At 40.7% G+C, this 22,039-nt stretch overlaps 1 protein-coding gene across 3 annotated transcripts in view; it reads left to right on the plus strand.

The window, feature by feature from the left end:
- frmpd4 (FERM and PDZ domain containing 4) overlaps positions 1-22,039 on the plus strand; it is a 646,818-nt gene that overhangs the window by 599,816 nt on the left and 24,963 nt on the right. For all 3 annotated transcript variants that reach the window (XM_087992956.1, XM_087992958.1, XM_087992957.1), the window contains exons 8-10: positions 2,153-2,284; positions 15,505-15,624; positions 18,486-18,622. In XM_087992956.1, the coding sequence (XP_087849082.1) occupies positions 2,153-2,284; positions 15,505-15,624; positions 18,486-18,622 (389 nt within the window). The remainder of the gene's footprint in view (positions 1-2,152; positions 2,285-15,504; positions 15,625-18,485; positions 18,623-22,039) is intronic.

The raw sequence follows: 22,039 nt of genomic DNA on the forward strand, positions 1-22,039 counted from the left end.
CCTTTTATTTGATGTAGATGAGAATGTGAGAGCTGACCAGAAAATTAGTGATTGTGCGGTTAATAGTGAGGAAGAAGGTTTAGGTTGCAGGAAGATATAAGCGGGCTGATCAGACGAGGGGATCAGTGCCAGATGGTATTTAACCCTGAAAGCTGTGAGGTAATAAGACAAGGAAGTACTCAATGAATGGCAGGACATTAAGAAACTTAGAGGAACAAAGGGATGTTGGGGTGATTGTCCACATGTCCTTAAAAGCAGTTGGTTAATAAGTTGGTTAAGAAAGCATACAGGGCACTTGCCTTGATCAATTGAGGTATAGATTGTAAGAGGAGGGAGGTTATGTTGGATCTGTACAGGACTTTGGTCAGGCCACCGCTGGAGTGCTGTGTGCAGTTCTGGTCTGCACACTATAGGAAGGATGTGATTGCACTGGAGCAGGTACAGAAGAGATTCACCAGGATGTTGCCTGAGATGGAGCACTTTAGCAATGAAGAGAAGCTGGATAAGGTTGGATTGTTTACTTTAGAACAGAGAAGGCTGGAAGGGGATCTGATTGAGATGTATAAGATTATGAAAGATATGGACATGATGAATGCAAAGCAGCTGATCCTCGCAGTTGAAGGATCAATAATGAAGGGGCACAAGTTTTATGAGGAAAATGTTTTTTTCACCCAAACGGTGGTGGGAATCTGGAATGTACTGTCTGGGAGGGTAGTTGAGATGAGAAACATCACAACCATTGGATAAGCACTTGAAAAGTCAGAGCATTCAAGGCTGTAGGCCAGGTGCTGGAAAGTGCGATCAGTGGTGCAGACTCCTCCTGTGTGGTGAGAAAGAGACACAAAACAGAGAATCAGTGGCTTCCTTTACAGAACACTGGATGGAAAACTGGGAGGTGTTGCAAATATTGCCCTCTTCAACTAGGAAGTAGTATAAAATGTATAGCCACATTCGCCCTCTCAGCCACTGGAAATTCTATCACTTAAACTGAGTAGAGAGCAGAATAAGGATATTGTTAGCAAAGTAGAGATGTCTCAAACATTGTGGTTGAGGTAGAAAGTAAAACCATAGATGAGTATTTCTTCCTTCTGAAGGACCCTCTCCTCTTCCTTCTCCTTCTTCCAGCAACAGAGTAAAACAGGACCTTGATCAGAAGGGCCAGTGGGCCGAGGAGTGGCAGATGGAGTTTAGTTTAGATAAATGTGAGGTGCTGCATTTTGGAAAGGCAAATCAGGACAGGACTTATCCACTTAATGGTAAGGTCCTGGGGAGTGTTGTTGAACAAAGAGACCTTGGAGTGCAGGTCCATGGTTCCTTGAAAGAAGAGACGCAGGTAGACAGGAGAGTGAAGAAAGTGTTTGGTATGCTTTCCTTTATTGGTCAATGCATTGAGTATAGGAGTTGGGAGCCATTGTGGCAGCTGTACAGGACATTAGTTAGGCCATTTTTCAAATGCTGCATTCAATTCTAACATCCCTGCTATAGGAAGGATATTGTGAAATATGAAATGATTCAGAAAGGATTTACAAGAATGTTGCCAGGGTTAAAGGATTTAAGCTATAGGGAGACGCTAAATAGGCTGGGGCTGTTTTCCCTGGAGAATGATCTTATAGAGGTTTATAAAATCATGAGGGGCATAGATAGAGTGAATCACCAAGGTCTTTTCCCCACAGTAGCAGAATCCAAAACTAGAGGGCACAGGTATAAGGTGAGAGGAAAAAGATTTAAAAGAGGCCTAAGGGTCAACTTTTTCCACAGAGGGTGGTGCATGTATGGAATGAGCTGCCAGAGGAAGTGGTGGAGGCTGGTACAATAACAGCATTGAAACAGCATCTAGTTGGGTATATGAAGAGGAAGGCTTTAGAGGAACATGGGCCAATTGCTGGAAAACGGGACTAGATTAATTTAGAATATCTGGTCAGCATGGCCAAGTTGGACCGAAGGTTTTGTTTCTATGCTGTACATCTCTATGATTCTAACCTCTCCTTTTGTCTTATGGTAAACAGCAGTTTTAGGCCCAACATGGATTAAGTGGTCTGAGATAGTCTCTAACAATGACTGCAGATAGCATTTTGATATAATTGATTTAAATTTAATTAAAGTAGTAAATGAAAATAAATAATATTTTAATACAATGCTTCTATGTTAACAGGATGTGATTCTGACCCTTCAAGAGAAACTCTCCATTAAATGTATCGAACATTTCTCCCTGATGCTTGAGCAGCGCAATGAAGGAGAAGCGACCAAACTCCTCTTGCTTCATGACCAGGAGACGCTTACTCAGGTAATTGCTCTTAAAGGTGTATGAAGAACTGCTGTCACGCAAGGTAGAATTAACATGAGAAAATCCTGCTCAAGGCAACAGCCTGGACTCCAACATCACATGACATCTGACTGGAAAGATCTCTGGGGGCCATTTCTGTGGAAGCTAAATTCCCAATTTTGGTATTAAACAAAACTAAGCCTCCAGAGTTGTGTATAAATACTTCAACATTCATATCACACTCAGGTCTGTCACTGTAACAAAAAAATGATCTAACTTAACATAGAAAGATATGAATAGCAGTAGGATATTTAGCCCGTCAACCTAATCCTCCATTATGCCAGATTATAAATGATCTGTGTGCCCCTACTTATCCACCTTTGTTACACATCCTTTAAAACCATTATCAAACTGGAACAATTTCAGTTGTCTCAATCCCCTTTTACCTTCCATTGTTCTTGTCTTCACATATCCTCTTCTCTCCTGTCTTCCACTCTATCACAAACTTTTCCTTTCGGTCTTTCCTCCATTTGTGCTTTTCCTGTCTCTTACTCCTGATATCGCTCTAACCTTCCAGCTCTGACAAAGATCCACTTAAAACATTAAATATATTTCTCTCCTCAGTAATGCTTTCTTACATGCTGACTATTTCCAGTATTTTCTATTTTAATATGAATTTCTAGCACAGTATCTTGCCTTTGTACCCACTGTAGGAAGGAGTACTGCCTAATTTCATATTCAAATGGCCTTGCTCGAATTGTTAACAGGGCACTCCCTTGTCTTAGATTCTGCCACGTGAGGAATTTGTTTCTCTATATCTTCTCTAGCAGGACTTTGCTATTTTAATTACCTTTACTAAATCGACCCTCAATCTTCTGAACTCAAAGGAGTATTAATCAGGTTTATACAATCTGTCCTCATAACTTAACCCTTTAATTCATGCTAAACAGTCATTTTAAAACTTTATCAGAAACCATTTCATTACATAGAGTCATACAACACAGAAACCAATCCTTCAGTCCACCTAGTCTACACAGACCATGTTCCCAAACCAAACTAGTCCCACTTACTGGGTTTGGCCCACATCCCTCCAAACCTTTCCTATTCACATATTTATCCAAGTGTCTTTTAAATGTTCTCACTGTACCTGCATCCACCACATCCTCTGGCGGTTCATTCCACACACGAACCGCTCTCTGTGTAAAAACAGTTGCCCCTCATGTCCTTGTTGAAACTTTCTCCTCTCACCTTAAAAAGAAAGGGGAGGGTGGGTTGTTAGGGGGCATGGACCTGACGAGGTAGTCGTGGAGGTAACGGTCTTTATGGAAAGTGGATAGGGGTGGGGAGGGAAATATATCCCTGGTGGGGGTTCTGTCCTTGTTGTGGTTGGAGGGGTTCTAGGGCAGAGGTGCAAGAAGTGGATGAGATGCATTGGAGGGCATCATCAATCATGTGGGAGGGGAAATTGCAGTCTTTAAAGAAGGAGGTCATCTGGTGTGTTCTGTGGTGGACCTGGTGCTCCTGGGACAGAGTCCCTGGCCCTCACCTCCATAAAGACTATTCCCACCCCTCCTGGCACCTTCCCCTGCCACCGCAGGAATTGTAAAACCTGCGCCCACACCTCCACCCTCACCTCCGTCCAAAGCCCCAAAGAAGCCTTCCACATCTATCAAAATTTCACCTGTACTTCCACACATGTCATTTACTGTATCCGTTACTCCCGATGCGGTCTCCTCTACACTGGGGAGGCAGGACGCCTACTCGCAGAGTTCTTCAGAGAGTATAGATCTGGGACACACGCACCAACCAACCCCACCGCCCCATGGCCAAATGCTTCAACTTCCCCTCCCATTCTGACGAGGACATGCAGGTCCACCGCCGCTCCCTTACCACCTACGCCTGGAGGAAGAACACCTCATCTTCCGCCTCAGGACTCTCCAACCCCATGGCATCAATGTGGATTTCACCAGTTTCCTCATTTCTCCTCCCCCCACCTTATCCCAGTTCCAAATCTCCAGCTCAGCACCATCCTCATGACCTGTCCCATCTGTCCATCTTCCTTCCCACTTATCTGCACCACTCTCCCCTTCAACCTATCACCTTCACCCCATCTCCAACCACCTATCGCACTCTCAGCTACCTTCCCCCCGAGCTCCACCTCCCACCCATTTATCCCTTCATCCCCGAGGCTCCTAGCCTCATTCTTGATGAAGCGCTTTTACCCGAAACATTGATTTTCCTGTTCCTCAGAAGCTGCCTGACTTGCTTTGCTTTTCCAGCACCACACTCTTGACTCTACTTCCAGCATCTGCAGTCCTCACTTTTGCCCCCTTTTTATTTTTACAAGTTCTGCCCTTGTTTGTTTTACCAAAATGCAATACCTCACATTTCTCCAAAATTAAACTCCATCTGCCACTGCTCAGCCCATTGACCCAGTTAATCAAGATCCCTTTGTAATCTTCGATAATCTTCTTCCCTGTCCATCATACCGCCAACTTACTAACCATGCCTCCTATATTCTCATCCAAGCCATTTATATAAATGATAAACAAAAGTGGACCCAATACTGATCCCTGTGGAACACTGCTGGTCACAGGCCTCCAGTCTGAAAAACAACTCTTCAACACCACAGTCTGTCTCCTACTGTAAAGCCAATTTTCTATCCAATTGGCAAGCTCACCCTGAATCCCATATGGTCTAACTTTACTAAGTAGGCTACCATGCGGAACCTTGTCAAAACATTTACTGAAGTCCATGCAAACAATGTCTACCACTCTGCCCTCATCAATCTTTCTGGTTACTTTATCGAAAAAAAACTCAATCAAGTTTGAGAGACGGGGATTTCCTTACAAAAAGCATGTTGACTATCCCTATTCATTCCTTGCCTCTCCAAATGCAAGTGAATCCGATCTTTCAGAATCACCTCCAACAATCTATCCACCACCAATGTCAGGCTTTTAGGTCTGTAGTTCCCAGGTATCTCCTTGCAGCCTTTCTTGAACAAAGACATATCATGAGCCACCCCCCCAGTCCTCCAGCACCTCACCCTTGGTCAGAAATGACACAAATATTTCTGCTAGGGGCTCTGCAATTTCTTCCCTAATTTCCCACAACATCCTGGGATACACTTGATCAGGTCCCGGAGATTTATCCACCTCTGTGGTTTCTAATATTTCCTTTAAAAAGATCAATTTCAAATTTCTTGCCTTTTCACCAAGTCTGTCTGCTGATATCACTGATATGAGTAGATCTGACTGTGATGCAGGTGACACAGTCATTTCTCATGAGACTGCAAATTCAATTCGATACAAAGCCAGTCTCCATCTGTTCAAACATGGAAAAATATTTCCAGTTGAGTGTGAAGGTGTGCCTCGAAGGTTACAAATCATGTTAGATGTCAATGATCTGTAAGAATTTGAGGTTCAGCCTGAGATCAAACATGCATGTAAGTCTCTAAGAGTAAACTGAAATCTTTGGTGGAGAAGAGACTATTTTTAACAACAAAAGACACCATTTACAGACAGGAAATGCTCAGGTCAAGTGTCACCATCAATGTGACTGGCCTGCAAAATGTATGGCACGAATAAGAGAAATCAAAGGCCGCAGAGTAATTTGCAAACTCAGGGACATTTTATTCTAAGACAGAATGAAAGTAAAAAGAGTGGCCATTTAGAAGCTGAAGTAGAAAATGTTGAGTGGAAGGAGAAAGGAGATAATTGAGCCCACAGAGAAGGCAGGAGATGGTTTAAACATGGCAAATGACCATAGAAACATTTATTAAACAGCAGACAGCAGATATCATCCAAAGGCATAAAGTAATGGGCGTTATCAGTAGCACCTGACACAGTGCAAATGGTCTAGTGAAATCCATTCAAGGAATCAGATTCTTCTTATACAGCTGCAAAGAGTGAAATTAGTTCAGTACAATCATTAAGAAAACAGGAATCATTTATAAAACTCCAGTCAGTTGTATAGCCATTAAGAGAATGGGAAATGTTAATCAACACCATGAAAAAGGTGGGAGTCATTCAATTTTTTACTTGAAAATGGCAGGAATGATTTAATTTACTTGCAATAAGTGAAAATCCTCGATTAAGACTGCATATGCACAAGAAAGAATTTCTCTACAGCAGTAGCATTGTTATATTGTCAACTTAGAAGAGTTTATGGCAAGAAAAATAAATAATGACATTCGGAAAACATGGCAATAAAACCAATTTCTCCAGAAGGATTTAATTTCAGATATCCAAACAAAACATAGAACTGGATGTGTAGGAGAAAATAATTCTTTAGACACAGCATTGCCAGAAAACTAGACATTACACCAGAAGCTAAACAAATTATATGCTATTATATTCAATAATCCAACTAATAATAGCTGATAATCCAACTAATTAGGGCTAAAAGAAGCAACAAAAACTTTTAATAAAGTTCTGCAAGTTCTTGACAATTAGTTCAAGCTGAGGATGAGTGAAATTCTTGAAAGGGCAAGATGTAACAGAAGAATTCAACATCTGGGGTAATCCAGAAGTAATTTCAATAATGATCTCGAAAGATGTGTGCAACACTGTAATTAAGGAACTTTGAAATCAGAATTCCTAAAGAACCAATTTGTTAGAATTTCTGATGTGTCTGTTAGATTTGTTACAAAGAAAGATTTGACTTTGGAAGAAAGCCATTCATTGATAGTGAAACAGTACCTGAAAGGAGCACAGATCAGTTGAAAGAGAAGATCAATTTTATGACAAGAGATCAGCAGAATACATTCTGTTTTTAAGGTATCAAAATCATCAGGACACATGTGAAAAGCCAGCATAGAGAATAGGCCAGACACGAAATATTAAGAATCAGTGTCAGTGCTGACTACAAAACCTCACAGGCGCAAGCAGTGCCCAGCTGTTAGAACGAAATTCTTTATCTGCAAAATACTAGGTCACTTCCAAAAATGGGCTAATGTAGGACAGTCACAGTGCAGAAAGGTGTCAAATAACTAATCATACATTGAAGCTCATGACATAGAACAGGCTATAATAGAAGAAAGCCAAAGATATAGGTGGCCATATAAATGACCCAGAACCAATTTATTGCTAGGATGACATCTAGTCAATAGAAGTCTCACTAATTTTAAACTTGACACAGGAGTAAGTGTCACTGCATTGTAGCATGTTTGAAGAGAGACTGCGTGCAACCATATGATTCAGGACATATACTACTTTAATAGGAGCAGCATAGTGGCTCAGTGGTTAGCACAGCTGCCTCACAGCACTAGGGACCTGGGTTCAATTCCAGCCTTGGGGCCAGTGTCTTTGTGGAGTGTGCACCTTCTGCCCATGTCTACATCCAGGTGCTCTGGTTTCCTCCCGCAGTCCAAAGATGTGTAGGTTAGTTGGCTTAGCTGTGCTAAATTACCCATAGTGCACAGTGGATTAGCCATGGAAACTGCAAGGCCATAGGAATAGGGTAGAGGGGTGAGTCTGGGTGGGATGTTCTTTGGACAGTCAGCGTGGACTTGTTGGGCCAACTGGCCTGTTTCCACACTGTAAAGATTGTATGAATTCTATGCTACAGACAACACTACAACACAAAATTAGATTAGATTAGATTACTTACAGCGTGGAAACAGGCCCTTCGGCCCAACAAGTCCACACCGACCCGCCGAAGCGTAACCCACCCATTCCCCTACATTTACCCCTTTTCCTAACACTAGGGGCAATTTAGCATGGCCAATTCACCTGACGTGCACATCTTTGGACTGTGGGAGGAAACCGGAGTACCCGGAGGAAACCCACGCAGACACGGGGAGAATGTGCAAACTCCACACAGTCAGTCGCCTGAGTTGGGAATTGAACCCGGGTCTCTGGCGCTGTGAGGCAGCAGTGCTAACCACTGTGCCAGATAATAGAGAATGCATACATAATTCACAATCAAGCATTTTCATTCTTGAACTGAATGTGGACTTTGACCTTAACATCAAATGGCAGAAGCAGTTAAACGAGTTAAGAACAAGAAACGGAACATTGCAGCACAAACAACTGAATCATCCAAGGACCAGCCAATCATGGAACAGGTCAAAAACATGCCAATAAAATGTGGAGCTGGAAAAGCACAGCAGGTCAGGCAGCATTGGAGGAGCAGGGAAGTCGATGTTTCAGGTCAGGACCCTTCATCAGGTCTCATCAAAACATTGATTTTCCTGTTCCTCCGATGCTGTCTGACCTGCTGTGCTTTTCCAGCTCCACATTTTATCGACTCTGACTTCTAGCATCTGCAGTCCTTACTATCTCCAAGTAGGTCAAAGAAATGTTGGTTAAGGTACAACCTGATGGAACGCTTCATCGACATTCCGAGGCATGCGACAGAACCCAATCGCAAAACAGAGTCCATTGAGATTATTTATGTTGGCATATGAAAGTTGTTTCATGTTGATGACAGGATGAAATCTTGGGATTATCCGGGGTTAGCGGAAAAAATATTCCACTTCTAGCAACATTGAAGATAATTCAGACTGTGAGAACAACAAAGTTCGGAATAAAATGAAAATGCTGAGAGAATTAATGAATAGTATATCTCACTTCAGCTCACTGATGAATCTTTAACTGAAGTCTTAAAATGCAGCAGTTTGATGAATGTATTTTGAAAAGAGGTTCAAGCAAAAGGCAATCCTGTAATGCAAGCACTGAGGGCAAGTGAAAACATTTAAATTATGTACAAACAACATTGAGTTAGAAGCAGTAGTAGGCCACTTGGCTATTGGAGCTTGCTCCATCATTCTATATGGCTATGGTTAATCTGAATACTCCACATTCCTGGCTGACGCAAATAACCTTTCAGCCTCATTCTTATCAAATATCCAATTATCTCTTCAAAGATTTTCAAAAACTTTGTTTCCACTGCCTTTTGAGGAATAGACTTCCAAAACCCACCATCCGTTCAGTATTTTGAATCAGTGACCTCTAGTTCTTGATTCATCTACAAGAGCAAATATTCTTTCCACATGTCCCCCATCAAGACCCTCAGGAACATTCTGTCTTAATCTTACTCTTCTGAACTCCAGTGAGTAAAAGCGTAGCCTTTCCAGCTGTATCCAAGCCTAGCCTTTCCAACCTTTTTGCATAATGCAACCCAACCACGTCAGGTATTAGTCCAGTAAGTCTGCTCTGAAATGCATCCAATACATTTACATCCTTCCTTAAATAAGGAGACCAGTGCTGTGCACAGTATTCCAGATTTGGCTCCATCAGTGCCCTGTCTAGGTGATGCATAAGATCCTGCGGTTGTATTCCCTTGCAATAAACAGTGATAATCCATTGGCTTTCTTAATTACTTGCAATTCTGTATTATTAACTTCTGTAATTTATACACTAGAACACCCTTTGCACCTCATAGCTCTGCAACTCTCACCATAAAGAGGATATGTTTCTTTAGTCTTCCAGCCAAAAATGAACAATTTCACATTTTCCTACATTAAAATCCCTTTGCCAGATGTTTTGCCTAGTGTCTCTTAATCGATCTTTATCCTCCTTATGCCCTCTTCAAAACTATTCCTACCTATCGTTGTGTATCGGCAAATATAGCAACCATACCTTTGGCTTCTTCATGCAAGTCCATTATATAAATTGTAAGCACTGATTCCTGTGGCACACTACCTCTTGTCAACAAGAAAATAACCCTTTAATGTTGACTTTTTGTTTCCTGTTAACTTGCCAATTTTTGATCTATATCAATATGTTTCACCCTCCACCATGAGTTTTTATTTTCAGCAGTTACCTTTGATGTGGCATTTTATCAAATACCTTTTGGAAACCTAAGTACAGTATATCCACAGTGTATGTTAATTCTGCAAAGAACTCTGATAATTTAATTAAGCATAACCTAGTTTTCTCAAAATCGTGTTGACTCTGCCTTATCACCTTGACATTTTTTTAATAATGCCATCTGTCCTATGACAGATTTTAAATTAACTGGCCTGCATTTTCCTGCTTTCGGTGTCCTTTCGTTTTCAATAAGCTATCTTCAAATGGGGCCTTCCCAAATTAAGGAATTCAGGAAAATTAAGGTCAACACATCAACTAGTTTAATAGCAATTTCTTTTTAAGACCGTAGGATGAGGTCATCAGGAGCCAGGGACTTGTCAGCCCTCAGCTCCAACAGTCTGCTCAGTGCCACTTCCCTGGTGATTGTAATTGTCTTCAGTACTCATTCCCTTCCATTTCCTGATTTATTATTATTTCAAAGCTGTTACCTGTATCCCCATTATGAAGACCAGTGCAAAATATCTGTTCAATTCATCTGCCACCTTCTTATTTTAATTAATACAGGTATTAACTATGTTCTATTAACTTCTATTAACCCTACTTGCTTTGTTTGCTTTTTTCTTTATAAAATATCTATTGAAACTCATCTCTATTTATATTTCTAGCTAGCTTTCTCTTTTACTCTCATTCTCCCTCCTATTTTATAATTCTTTGTTTTTTTAAATATTTCATTGCATCTTCTGACCTGTCACACATCCTTGTATAAATATATGCATTTTCCTCAAGATTGTTGCTACTTTCAACTTTTTCTTAGTTAACCACAGATACTGGACCCTCTCTTTGGTCTTCTTCCTTCTCATTGGAATGGAGTTATTCTATGGATTCTGAAATATCCCCTTAAATGTCTGCCACTTCATCTCTATTGACCTACCTCTTACGCTAAAGTTTGCCAGCTCTGATTCTGTGCCCTCATAATTGCCCTTGTATAAAATACTAGTCTTGGATCCATGCTTTTCACCCTCAAACTGAATGGAAAATTCTATTTTATTATTAGTTAATGCAAGTTAAGGGTGCCTTCACTACAACTAATGAATCTCGTTTGTGCAATCGTGGATCTAGTCCCTGATTGGCTCCAGAATGTGCTATTCTAAGAAACTATCCCAAAAACTTCTATGACCTTCTCATCAGGCCACGTTTTCCAGTCTATTTGTAAATTGACACTCCCCTATGATTCTTGCTGTGCCTTTCTAACAAATTCCTGTTATGTGTTCCTTTATGCTGATAATACCAAATGTTTACACTTACAGCGCCTGTACAGCTTTTCCACAAGTAATTTATTGTCTTTATTATTTCTCATCTCTATGCAAACTAGTTCTCTGTCCTGGTTTCCTGTACTTAGGTATTTAGCACTGCTACCTTATAACGCTAGGGACCCAGGTTCAATTATAACCTTGGGTGACTGTCTGTGTGGAGTTTGTGCATTGTCCCCATTCCTGCATGGGTTTCCACTGGGTGTTCCAGTTTCTTCCCACGGACCAAAGATGTGCAGGTTGGGTGAATTGGCCATGGTAAATGTGGGGTTATGGGGATCGGCTTGGGATAGGGTGGATCTAGATGGGATGCTCTTCTGAGGGGGTGTGCAGACTTGATGGGCCAAATGGTTTCTTTTCACACTGTAGCAATTCTATGATTTTATGATCTTTTCCTAACTTCCTGTCCTTCCAAAATGTCACATACCCTTCAGTGTTTAATAATAATACAAATAGTTAACAGTCACGCAGAGTCAAGATTAGAGTGGGGCTGGAAAAGCACAGCAGGCCAGGCAGCATCCATGGAGCAGGAAAATCAATGTTTCGGGCAAAAGCCATTCATCTGGAATACGCAGAGGCAGTTGCTCTCTTTTGGATTCTAATGATTTCATAAACCAGAGATTTACAGATTCACCAGAATCAAGTCACTGCTGTTCAATATAATGTATTTCAAACTTTATTCAATCTATGTCATGTAGCAGCCAGGACGTTGTAATCACTATTAGGCACTACCTCTTTATTTCTGTTTCTATTGTCAGTTCATCTGTTGTGATGTGAATGCGACCTGCATTCGGATAGAGCCTTTATATTTGTCCTTTTATTATCATTGTAACCTCTAGTCTTACGTTAATTACTCTTCAATGTGATTCTCTTTCCCTTCTTGTTACAGTATGTTTAAGATTTCTCAAAATGATTACTTCTCTCTTGGTCTGTCACTTCTGTTTGATTTGCCAGATCTTTCCTAATTTGATCCCTGCCCCTGCTATTTAGTTTAATAAACAAATTTGCAAATATTAACAAAAGGGGCAATAGTATGCTGGGAGATATTGCATAAAGTATTATAGTCTGAAATAATTAATGCAGTGAAATGCATTAAGCATTGCTCAATGTGACATTTGGATTGAAGCAATGAGAAACAGCTCTGAAATTCAAAGATGTTGACCTATCCCTCATTGTCTTAGCAACAATGCCTGGCAATAGCAATCAATAAACAACAACCTATTTAGGACAAGAGCTCTTTTTCATTAGATTACCAAGTTTTTTTTCCCCTTTGCTTCACAAGACCAAGCAAGGCCTGTTGATCCCTACCAGAAAAGGTAATGGTGGCAATAAACCAACCAGATGATTCTTAAACCATAATGAGCTGTGGTGAGGAAACATTGTGCAACAAATTTTCATCATGCGTTGTATAATAATGCAAATAGTTGACAGTTGGCCAGAGATAGTTACTACATTTTAGAATTCTAATGACTTCATAAACTAGAGATTTACAGTGATATCAGAATCAAGGCACTGCCATTCAACATATTATATCCAACATATTATTTCAATGAAAGCTTCTAAGCGCCATTTTCACTTTTAAAGTCATGAGGGGACCTTGTTCTCAAAGATATGGAAGAGTTCATCTTCCAGGTACAGCTTCTGATGTGATTATATTTTCCAAGTCCAACACTGAGCCAGTCCATCTGAACTCTGACTTTCATATTGGTCTGCCCGATATCCGCATGAATTAAATTGATCAATCACAGCCCTTACAGGTTAAAATTTGTACAATATGCATTTACCAAGTCAAGAATTTCCCAGGAATTTTAATATAAATGCTTGTCAAATTCTATAGAATTGTGAAAGGAAGTGTTATAAATAATCAACATGGGACGGCACGGTGGCACAGTGGTTAGCATTGCTGCCTCACAGTGCCAGAGACCCGGGTTCAATTCCCGACTGTGTGGAGTTTGCACATTCTCCCCGTGTCTGCGTGGGTTTCCTCCGGGTGCTCCGGTTTCCTCCCACAGTCCAAAGATGTGCAGGTTAGGTGGATTGGCCATGCTAAATTGCCCGTAGTGTGAGGTAAAAAGGGATAAGTGTAGGGGAATGGGTGGGTTGCGCTTCAGCGGGTCGGTGTGGACTTGTTGGGCCGAAGGGCCTGTTTCCAAACTGTAAGTAATCTAAAGTAATCTAATCTAATGTCTGGCAGCATTTGTGGATGGAGAAATAACATGAGCATTTCAGGTCCGAGAGTTTTCATCAGTCTGGGCAAAGGTAGTAGGCTTTGCAGATGTGAAGGGGCAGATGGTGGGAAAGAAGAATAAGGGTGTACGTTTGTGGCGGAGTTCAGTGTGAAAGAGATTAAATTACAAGAGGCTTCATGGTGCAAGGCTAAAGTAAGTGGCAGTAGGGCAAGTAAATAAACAACAGCGTATCTGGAAAATGTGTGAATGATGAGATTCTGAATTGCTCCCATCCAAAAGCAAAACAAGCATGATAAAAGATAAACAAGTGGAAAAGAATCCAAATAGTAAAACAAAATGGACAGAAAAGTTATGAACTGAAACTGTTGAACAGATTGTTGAGGTAGTAAAATAGCCAGTCAAAAGACACTGGTCCTTGAGACCGAAAGAGCCTCATTGGAGCATTACAACAAGCCAAAGGAAGGAAGATCAGAATGGAAGCAAAGTGGAGAATTCAACTGACAAGTGATTGGACACTCAGGTGCATTCTTGTGGCTAATCGGATATGTAAATCTGTATTTAGTATCCCTAATGTATAGGAGACCATGTCCAGCAGCAAATGCAATACACTACATTGAAAGAGGTGTATGTAAATTACTGTTTCATTTGAAGGGGTAACCTGGGACCTTGGATGATAAGAAGAAAAGATGTAAATGAGCAAACATTGCACCTTAATGTATTTGCATTGAAGAGTGGTTGGAGGAAGAGAAAGGTTGTAGAGATAACAAAGAAGTGGAATAGGAAATCCAGTGGAGGATTGGTCCTTTTAGAATGCTGGAAGGGGAGGGAAAGATGTGTTTGATAGTGTCATCATACTGAAAGTGGCAAAAATAATCCATTGGATAATGGTGGTGGAGCGGATGGTTCGACAAATGGAACGTTATCCCAATTCTGAGCAGAAGAAGACGTGAAAGAAGAAGAGCATGAAGTAGAAGGGATATTGGTGACATGGGGAGTGTCCTCAGCTGAGGGAAAAAGAGTATTAGAAAGCGATAGTGTCGGTGATGGCATAATCCGAACAAAGTAACTTAGAAAATGAAACTGAGTCCTTGCAAGAAGCAGGATGGAAGGAAGTGACATCTTGTCGCTGTGAGAGTTTGTGGACTTATGATTAATTTGCTTTACAACTTGTCCCCAGAAATGGAGGCAGAGAAGTCAAGGAAAGGAAGGGAAGAGTCAAAAATCAACCGTGAAGGCATGTTAACTCTGCTTCTTACACAACAGATGCTGCAAGACCAGCTGAGAATTACCAGCATTTTCTGGCTTTATGTCACCTTTATGGAATCCAGAGTATTTTATTTTGTCATATAGAATATAGATTGGGCAATTTCAAAAATAATATTGTCAAACAGATATTTCAAAAAGTCCATTAAAATGTCAATTTACAATAGAGCTTCTCTCATTATTGTGGTCTTAAACTACATTCTTCCAAACTTCTCCTGCACTAACTTTCTGTTTTTTTTTAAGTTATCCTATGCTAGCATTCACTAGGTCTCCAATGACCTCTGCTCTGGAGGGAAATTTTGCCTGAAGCACAAATTTCTTTAATGTAGGATATCAAACAAATAATAACACTATCTACCAATAGCACAAAGTTTATATCCAAGACTCTATTGATCAATTATTAATCCAGACCAAACTCTCAAGGTATTTGCAAAAGATTACTCAACAGTACAACATAGATACAAAATTCCAGTAGGAATTCCTATTTTGCTCCAAAGTGACAGTGTATGATGCATTGAGCATCTATCTCTTGCACCATGGGTCAAGGCACATCGCCTTGAGAAGCTGAATTTTGAAGGTGCAGCAGTGTTTAGAATCAAATTCTTGTGGTCATCTCAGAAACTGAGCCATTAAGTAATGGGGCTTTGTGCTTTAAGACTAGTTTATTATTGTGGATCTTGGAGTCCCTGTCCAGTTGCCCTGCATCTGATATTACTTTGCTTTAGGTGACACAGAGGCCGGGCTCCCACAAGATGAAGTGTCTTTTCCGAATCAGCTTCGTCCCAAAGGATCCTATTGATTTATTGCGGAGGGATGCAGTTGCTTTTGAGTATTTATATGTTCAGGTAAGTGCATCTTTACTCTGATACTAGTTGATCTGTCAAATTATGTGTTTGATACATTATTTAGTTTTTACTTTCATAAACTGTATCCAGCAATCTCGCATTCATAACAAACACAGAGAAGGCTAGAGAAACTCAGCAGGTCTGACAGCATCTGTGGAGAGAGAAACAGAGTTAATGTTCGAATCCGGTATAACTCTTTTTTCAGAAGATTCATACAGGACTTGAAACATGAACTCTGTTTCTCTCTCCACAGATGCTGCCAGACCTGCTGAGTATCTCTATGCTTGTTTCAGAATTCCAGCATACACAGTATTTACTTTTCTTGCATTTATGTAATGGTACATCTGAAAGTGCTTCGCAGGATTGTTATAGAGTGAAAATTTGACACTGAGACACATGAGAAGATAATAGGGAAATGGAGCAAACTTTCTTCAAAGAGGTAAGTTCAAAATCTCTTAAAGGTGAGGATAAATGAACAGTTAGACAAGCAAAGCAATATCCCCTTACCAGAGTGCAATTTAAACATTTCTACTGGTCAAATTGCAAGTTAATTTTAGATTTTTTTATACACAGTAACTTGTGTTGGCAAGAATAATGAAAAATGTGAAACAAAGAAATACATTTGCTGAATTGCACCTTGTGAACATTTCAGATTGTGGAATCATCTCCCACGTTTCTTTGTCTGCTATGTGCTCAATTAACTGAAGAGCTTAATGCTTGCATTCAATAATTGATGTAAGAATGCCTTGCTAATATATGAAATGATTATTTGCTCATTTCATCAACTGTAATTTCTGGACTAATATATTGCGTATGAAAGCAAAACAATCAACAGTCGTGAAAAGGGAAGATTCAATCTTTGGTCATCAATTGAAGACAAGATTAAAGAATAATTGTAACTTGTATCTGTATTGCACATTTAAAGTAGAATAACATCCCAAATTGCTTCAGAAGTATCTAATAAGAGCTTAATATTACAGACTCTGATCATCTTTAAAAGTCATGATATGGAGAAGCTGGTGTTGAACTCGGGTGGGCAAAGTTAAAAACCACCCAACACCAGGTTATAGTGCAACAAGTTTATTTGGAAGCATTAACTTTCGGAGCATTGTTACTTTATCAGGTTGCTGTCCTGAGGACAGCTATCTGATGAAGGAGCAACCCTCTGAAAATTTGTGCTTCCGAATAAACCTGGTGTTGGGTGATTTTTAACTTTATCCTTAAAAATGACACTTGTAACAGATCAGTTTTGAATGAAAATAGTCACTTTTGATGAGTAATAGCTCACATATAAAGCATCTGAAATCATTAGCATTTGGGAGAAGGGAAGAGGTTCAAGACACTCATTTTGAGAGGTATTTCCCCTCCATTCCCATTCCTGGGTCTGCTAATAACAGAAATATTTTATCGAATTCAGGCTTGCTATTGTCTCCATAAGAGAATCTGAAAGGGCCAGGATGCATGTCACAGCGACCTCTACTTCCAATGACCAACCTCCATACTGTGCCTTCTCCAAATGAAAATATTAATAATTCCACACACTGTGTAACTAACTGTGTGATTGAGTTTTGTCCTATCAATTATGAAGTATCAGTTGAGAGCTTTCAGGCTGTGTACCAGTTCCCCCTGAGATAGGTAGATGATACTTTTCAGAAATCTTCTTGGATGGCACATATAACAAAGATATCCACACTTCTTTTGAAGGCACAGCTCAGATACTTTGCTGGTCTTTGCTGTTTGTCTTCAACTCTTCTTTGCTTCTATAAGAGAGCCAAAGTAAGAAGGGAAGGCCAGCCTGTGATGAACATTGTCAATCCACAAACCACAAAACTGATAACCCTCCCACTGAGTAAATCTTGAACATGTTTATTATGGATTACAATAATGCATGCATTCTTGTTTGTAAATCAGTGTATATATCTGAGCAAGGCAGGAGTAGCAAGGTGGGTTCAGTACTCCTCACAGGCTGACATCTCTATATAACATCTATAGTGGATGCCAGAAGGAAGAAAGAGAGAGAAATGTAAAATGATTTCAGAAGAAATAAGAACAAGAATAGGCCATTTGATCCTTAAGCCACCTTTGCCATACAAAGGTGATGGTGACCTCAACTCTGTTTTCTTGTCTGTGCCTTTTAAATCTTGACTGTCTTGTAGATCAAAGATTTGACAAGCTAAGTCTTGAATAATTCAATGACCCAGCCTCCTATGCTTTTCGTGGAAGAGACCTCCAAAGCCTGATGACCCTCTGAGTGGAAAAAAAAGTCTCAGTCTCAAAGAGGAGACCCCTTATATAAAACGCTCCCCCCTAGGTCTCCAATTCTGTGATGAGGGGAAACATCCTCTCGGCGCTTACACTTTCAAATCCTTCAGAATCTTATTATTTTCAATATGTACACGTTTCATTATCCTGAACTCATTTGAGTTCTGGTCCAACCTGCTCAAATTTCCTCACCAAGAAACCCTTTCATCCTCAGAATCAATTTAGTAAACATTCTCTAAACTGCATATATAAAAATTTCCTGCATGTAAAGATGGAACATTGCCCATTGGATGAGGTGGCAGTTACCATCATCATAGATTCTCTTCTACCTGCTCAAGACTGTACACCAAAGTGGCACACTCGACTCAAAATAAAATTGGTATGTGTGACCTTTCTGTAAAATTACCATCTGTACTTGTTATCAGTTGAAATAGGGAAACAGAAAAATTGCTGCTAATATATAATACTGAAAAGCTATAGCTACATTCAGTTTTGGATACTGGTGTATTGGCAGGTGATGGGTTTCACAGATCATTGATTATCTTGGGGTGAGACATTTCTGCTTGGTGACATCTATCCCTTTATTGTTTCTCTGTCAGAGTTGCAATGACGTGGTGCAGGAACGATTTGGACCTGAGCTGAAGTATGATGTGGCTCTCCGACTTGCTGCATTACAGATGTATATTTTGACTATCAGCACCAAACAATCACAGAAAGTCTCTCTTAAATACATTGAGTAAGTAATGAAAAGGCTTTTGATGATTCAGACAATAATTTGCGATATTTGGTGTATTGGCAAAGGAATGAATGAATATCCATCAATGGGCATGACTAACTCCTGACTGGAATTAACTCTCCATGGTTAGATTCAAATAATGCTTTGACTGTACACTAGATCCAGCTAGTAACTGTGTCTCATAATCCATGTCATGCAAAATGTTTTACTCTGTATATTCTCTCTATTGACTGTTTATAACACCCATTGGAAATTTATATTAATTTCTTTCAGAACAAACAGTTAAGCATTCTAAACAAAATTTCAGTTTCTAAAAGTATTGTGATCAAATTAGTTCATATTCTTGTGACAGGAATTCTCTCTCTCCTTTCTTCAAAGCAGTTAATATCCTGAAAATACCCTAAAGCAGGACTATTAATAAATTTACAGTTCTAACCATTTTCACCTGACTGCTTCATTGAAACGGAATGCCTTCCCACATGGTGAGTTTGGTGGTAGAGGATATTTAATTTGGTGTGAAACCAGTGGATGTTGTACCTGCCAGATTGCTGCCACTGCCCTGATTAACTCTAGGGCAGGTTGGCTTATGTACATCGCTCAGGCCCCACTCTCAATCGATGCTCCTTTTAGACTCTCATGCTGCTGCCATGGATATTCACCCCGAGGTGGTGGTGGATGCCCCTGTGGGAGCTCCATAAAGCAAACCCTGCTGTGGCTGCATATGGGCTCCTGGAAATGGCGGCAGGTTCATGGGGTGCTTTATTGAGGGACCTGGCTTCATGAAGGAGCTGAGAGCTGCCTTCCCTGGCCTACCTGCTGTCTCTACCTATCAAACTCCCCTCCTCTGCCGCCCAAATCTGCAACCACCCTCTCATTATCATTCATCCTATGCCTAAGTCCTTGCCAGTTCTGGATCTTAGTGGGTTTATCACAGAGAGTGTCCACTGCCAAAATATGAAAAATCATGGAATCATAGAATCCCTACAGTGTAGGAAAAAGGCCGTTCAGCCCAACAAGTCTCCACCGATCCTCCGAAGAGTAATCCAACCAGACCCATTCTCCCAGCCCTATATTTACACCTGGGTAATGCACCTAATCTACACATTCCTGAACACTATGGACAATTTAGCATTGCCAATTCATCTGAACTGCACATCTTTGGATTATGGGAGGAAACCAGAGCACCCAGAGGAAACCCACACAGACATGGGGAGAATGTGCAAACGGCACACAGACAGTCACCCAAGGCTGGATCCCTGACCCATACTATCTCTGGCTGACAGGCAGCTCTCAGCTGGCAGAACAGTGTCCCTGGGATCTTCGATCAGGGAAAGGCCTCCTTATTGCCCAGTCCTTTCTAAAAAGAGATGACATGCAGTACTTAGACGCTCTCCAGTCCTTATGCTACATTAAAATTAGCCCTTTGATTCTGCCTGACTTTATACATTCCATAAACAGTTACCTCTATGGGCAGAATCATCCAGGGCCCTGAATGACGTGGGCTGCGGTGAGTAACCTGGCAGAATTTCTCAAATAGTCCAGCATGGCCTTTCCCAATGTCCGGAGCAACCAGCTGTACTTTCAAACCAAGTTCTGCAGGTTGAGATGAGATTCATGCTAAACAGCGGTAAGATACCTATAAAGAGCAATCATTACTTGTCATCGTCATGAACTGTACATCTTGTCCAAATTAACATGCAACTTCCTAACCTACCGCCCATCACAAGGAAGCTGGACATTGAATATTCTCCATGTGAAAATCAGAGCAGGTACCAGGCCACCCAGCTGGCCGCTTGCTCCTCTGAAAAGCCATCTTGGAGACCTGGCAACACCATCTGAGGAGATACGTCAGGGCACCTTCCACACTCCCCTTCCATCCATGAATGTTGGCATCTGATACCTAGCAAACCAGACAGCATCAGGACGTGCAGAAGTCGACGTTTCGGGTGTAACCCTTTTTCCCAAAATGTCGACTTCTCCACCTCCTGCCTGGCTTTCTGTGTTCTTCCAGCCTCCTGCCTGTGTAACTTGGATTCCAGCATCTGCAGATTTTTTTGTCTCTGGCATCCGAAACCTGCCAGCCTCTCAACATCCTCATGGCAAGCATTGAAAAGCTGCTGCAAGAACATTTTGCCCACGAGGTCAGGCACCGTGTGAGCCCTGTCTTAGCGCTCACTCACCTTGTGCTCACAGCATGCCTGCCTTGCCTGTGTTGTCTTGTCTTTTTGAGGTGGACAAGAGTGTGGGGGAGGCAGGCAAAATGTAGCACCTAAGAGTGGGAAGGGTAGAGCATGAGCCTTGATGGAAGGTGGGTACAGTTGCAGAGAGGAGATGGTGGCAGTTATCCAGACTGAGTGGAGAAGGGCATTGACCTTCTTCCTGCTGTGCTGGGCATTCCTCCAGATGGCTGAGGCTGGCTCAGGTGCAACCTCAGTGCATTATATGGGATGATGCTCATCAGTTACCAAGCATAGCATGTCCTGATTAAGTTTGATTTATTCTGTTCATCACAGTTCTACAGTGTTTTAATACAACAGAATCAGTGGTGGTGGTAAATTATTGTGTTGCAGGGAACATGATAACTTTAGTATCATTTGTATGTCCTTGCACAGGCAGTACTTATTAGCATATGTGAGCTCCTAAAACTGTTAAACCAGAATAGTTGAAAAAAATTAATGAGGTCATTGTCATAGCTTTCACAATTAATTGGATGTAAACATTCTACTGGCGCATGACTTTTGATAGCTGGCTGACAGAAATTTAATTAGAACTTCACCTTCTACGCCACAAATGTCAGCAGGATATTGCTTCTCATTTAGGTGAGAAAACGGCAGTACGTATGCTCAGTTTTAGAGAGCATTGGAGAGTTATTAGTCAGAACATATTTTATCTTTTGAAAATGAGTAAAATCACTTGGGGTTTTGTCACACCAAGAAATATAACAGTCTTTTCCCTGTCCAGTAGTCCCTCCCCAGTAATAAGTGCCAAAGATTGGTAACTAATATTTTTCATTTACAATCATTCACATTTCCGGAGCACCTCTGAAGAATGTGTTGTGTTCAACAGTTCTCTGGTGGAAAAATTACTGTGCAGTGATATTTTGGTTCCTGTACTTGGATTTGGATATGTGTATTTCAGCTTTTCAACTATACTGTAATTAAAACAATGGCGGTGAAGAAGAGAATGGCTTTGTAATTTATTGATTTAACAACTGACTAATTAGAATCACATGACATTCACTGCAGGAGATCTGGGACCTGTGTCAGAAAAATGACAAGACTTTTACTTTACCATTCAGGTTGTAGAATCATTGATGAACAGCATAGAGTCTGAACTAGGAAGTATTAGTTGGTTTATTTAATCCAACATTATATTAAAAAATGGTATTCAAAAATTGAAACTGTGTGCAAAAAAAGT

Source organism: Chiloscyllium plagiosum, unplaced genomic scaffold (assembly GCF_037043375.1).
Source record: "Chiloscyllium plagiosum isolate Xiang-an unplaced genomic scaffold, Cpla_swu_hap1 HiC_scaffold_12, whole genome shotgun sequence".
Taxonomy (NCBI): domain Eukaryota; kingdom Metazoa; phylum Chordata; class Chondrichthyes; order Orectolobiformes; family Hemiscylliidae; genus Chiloscyllium; species Chiloscyllium plagiosum.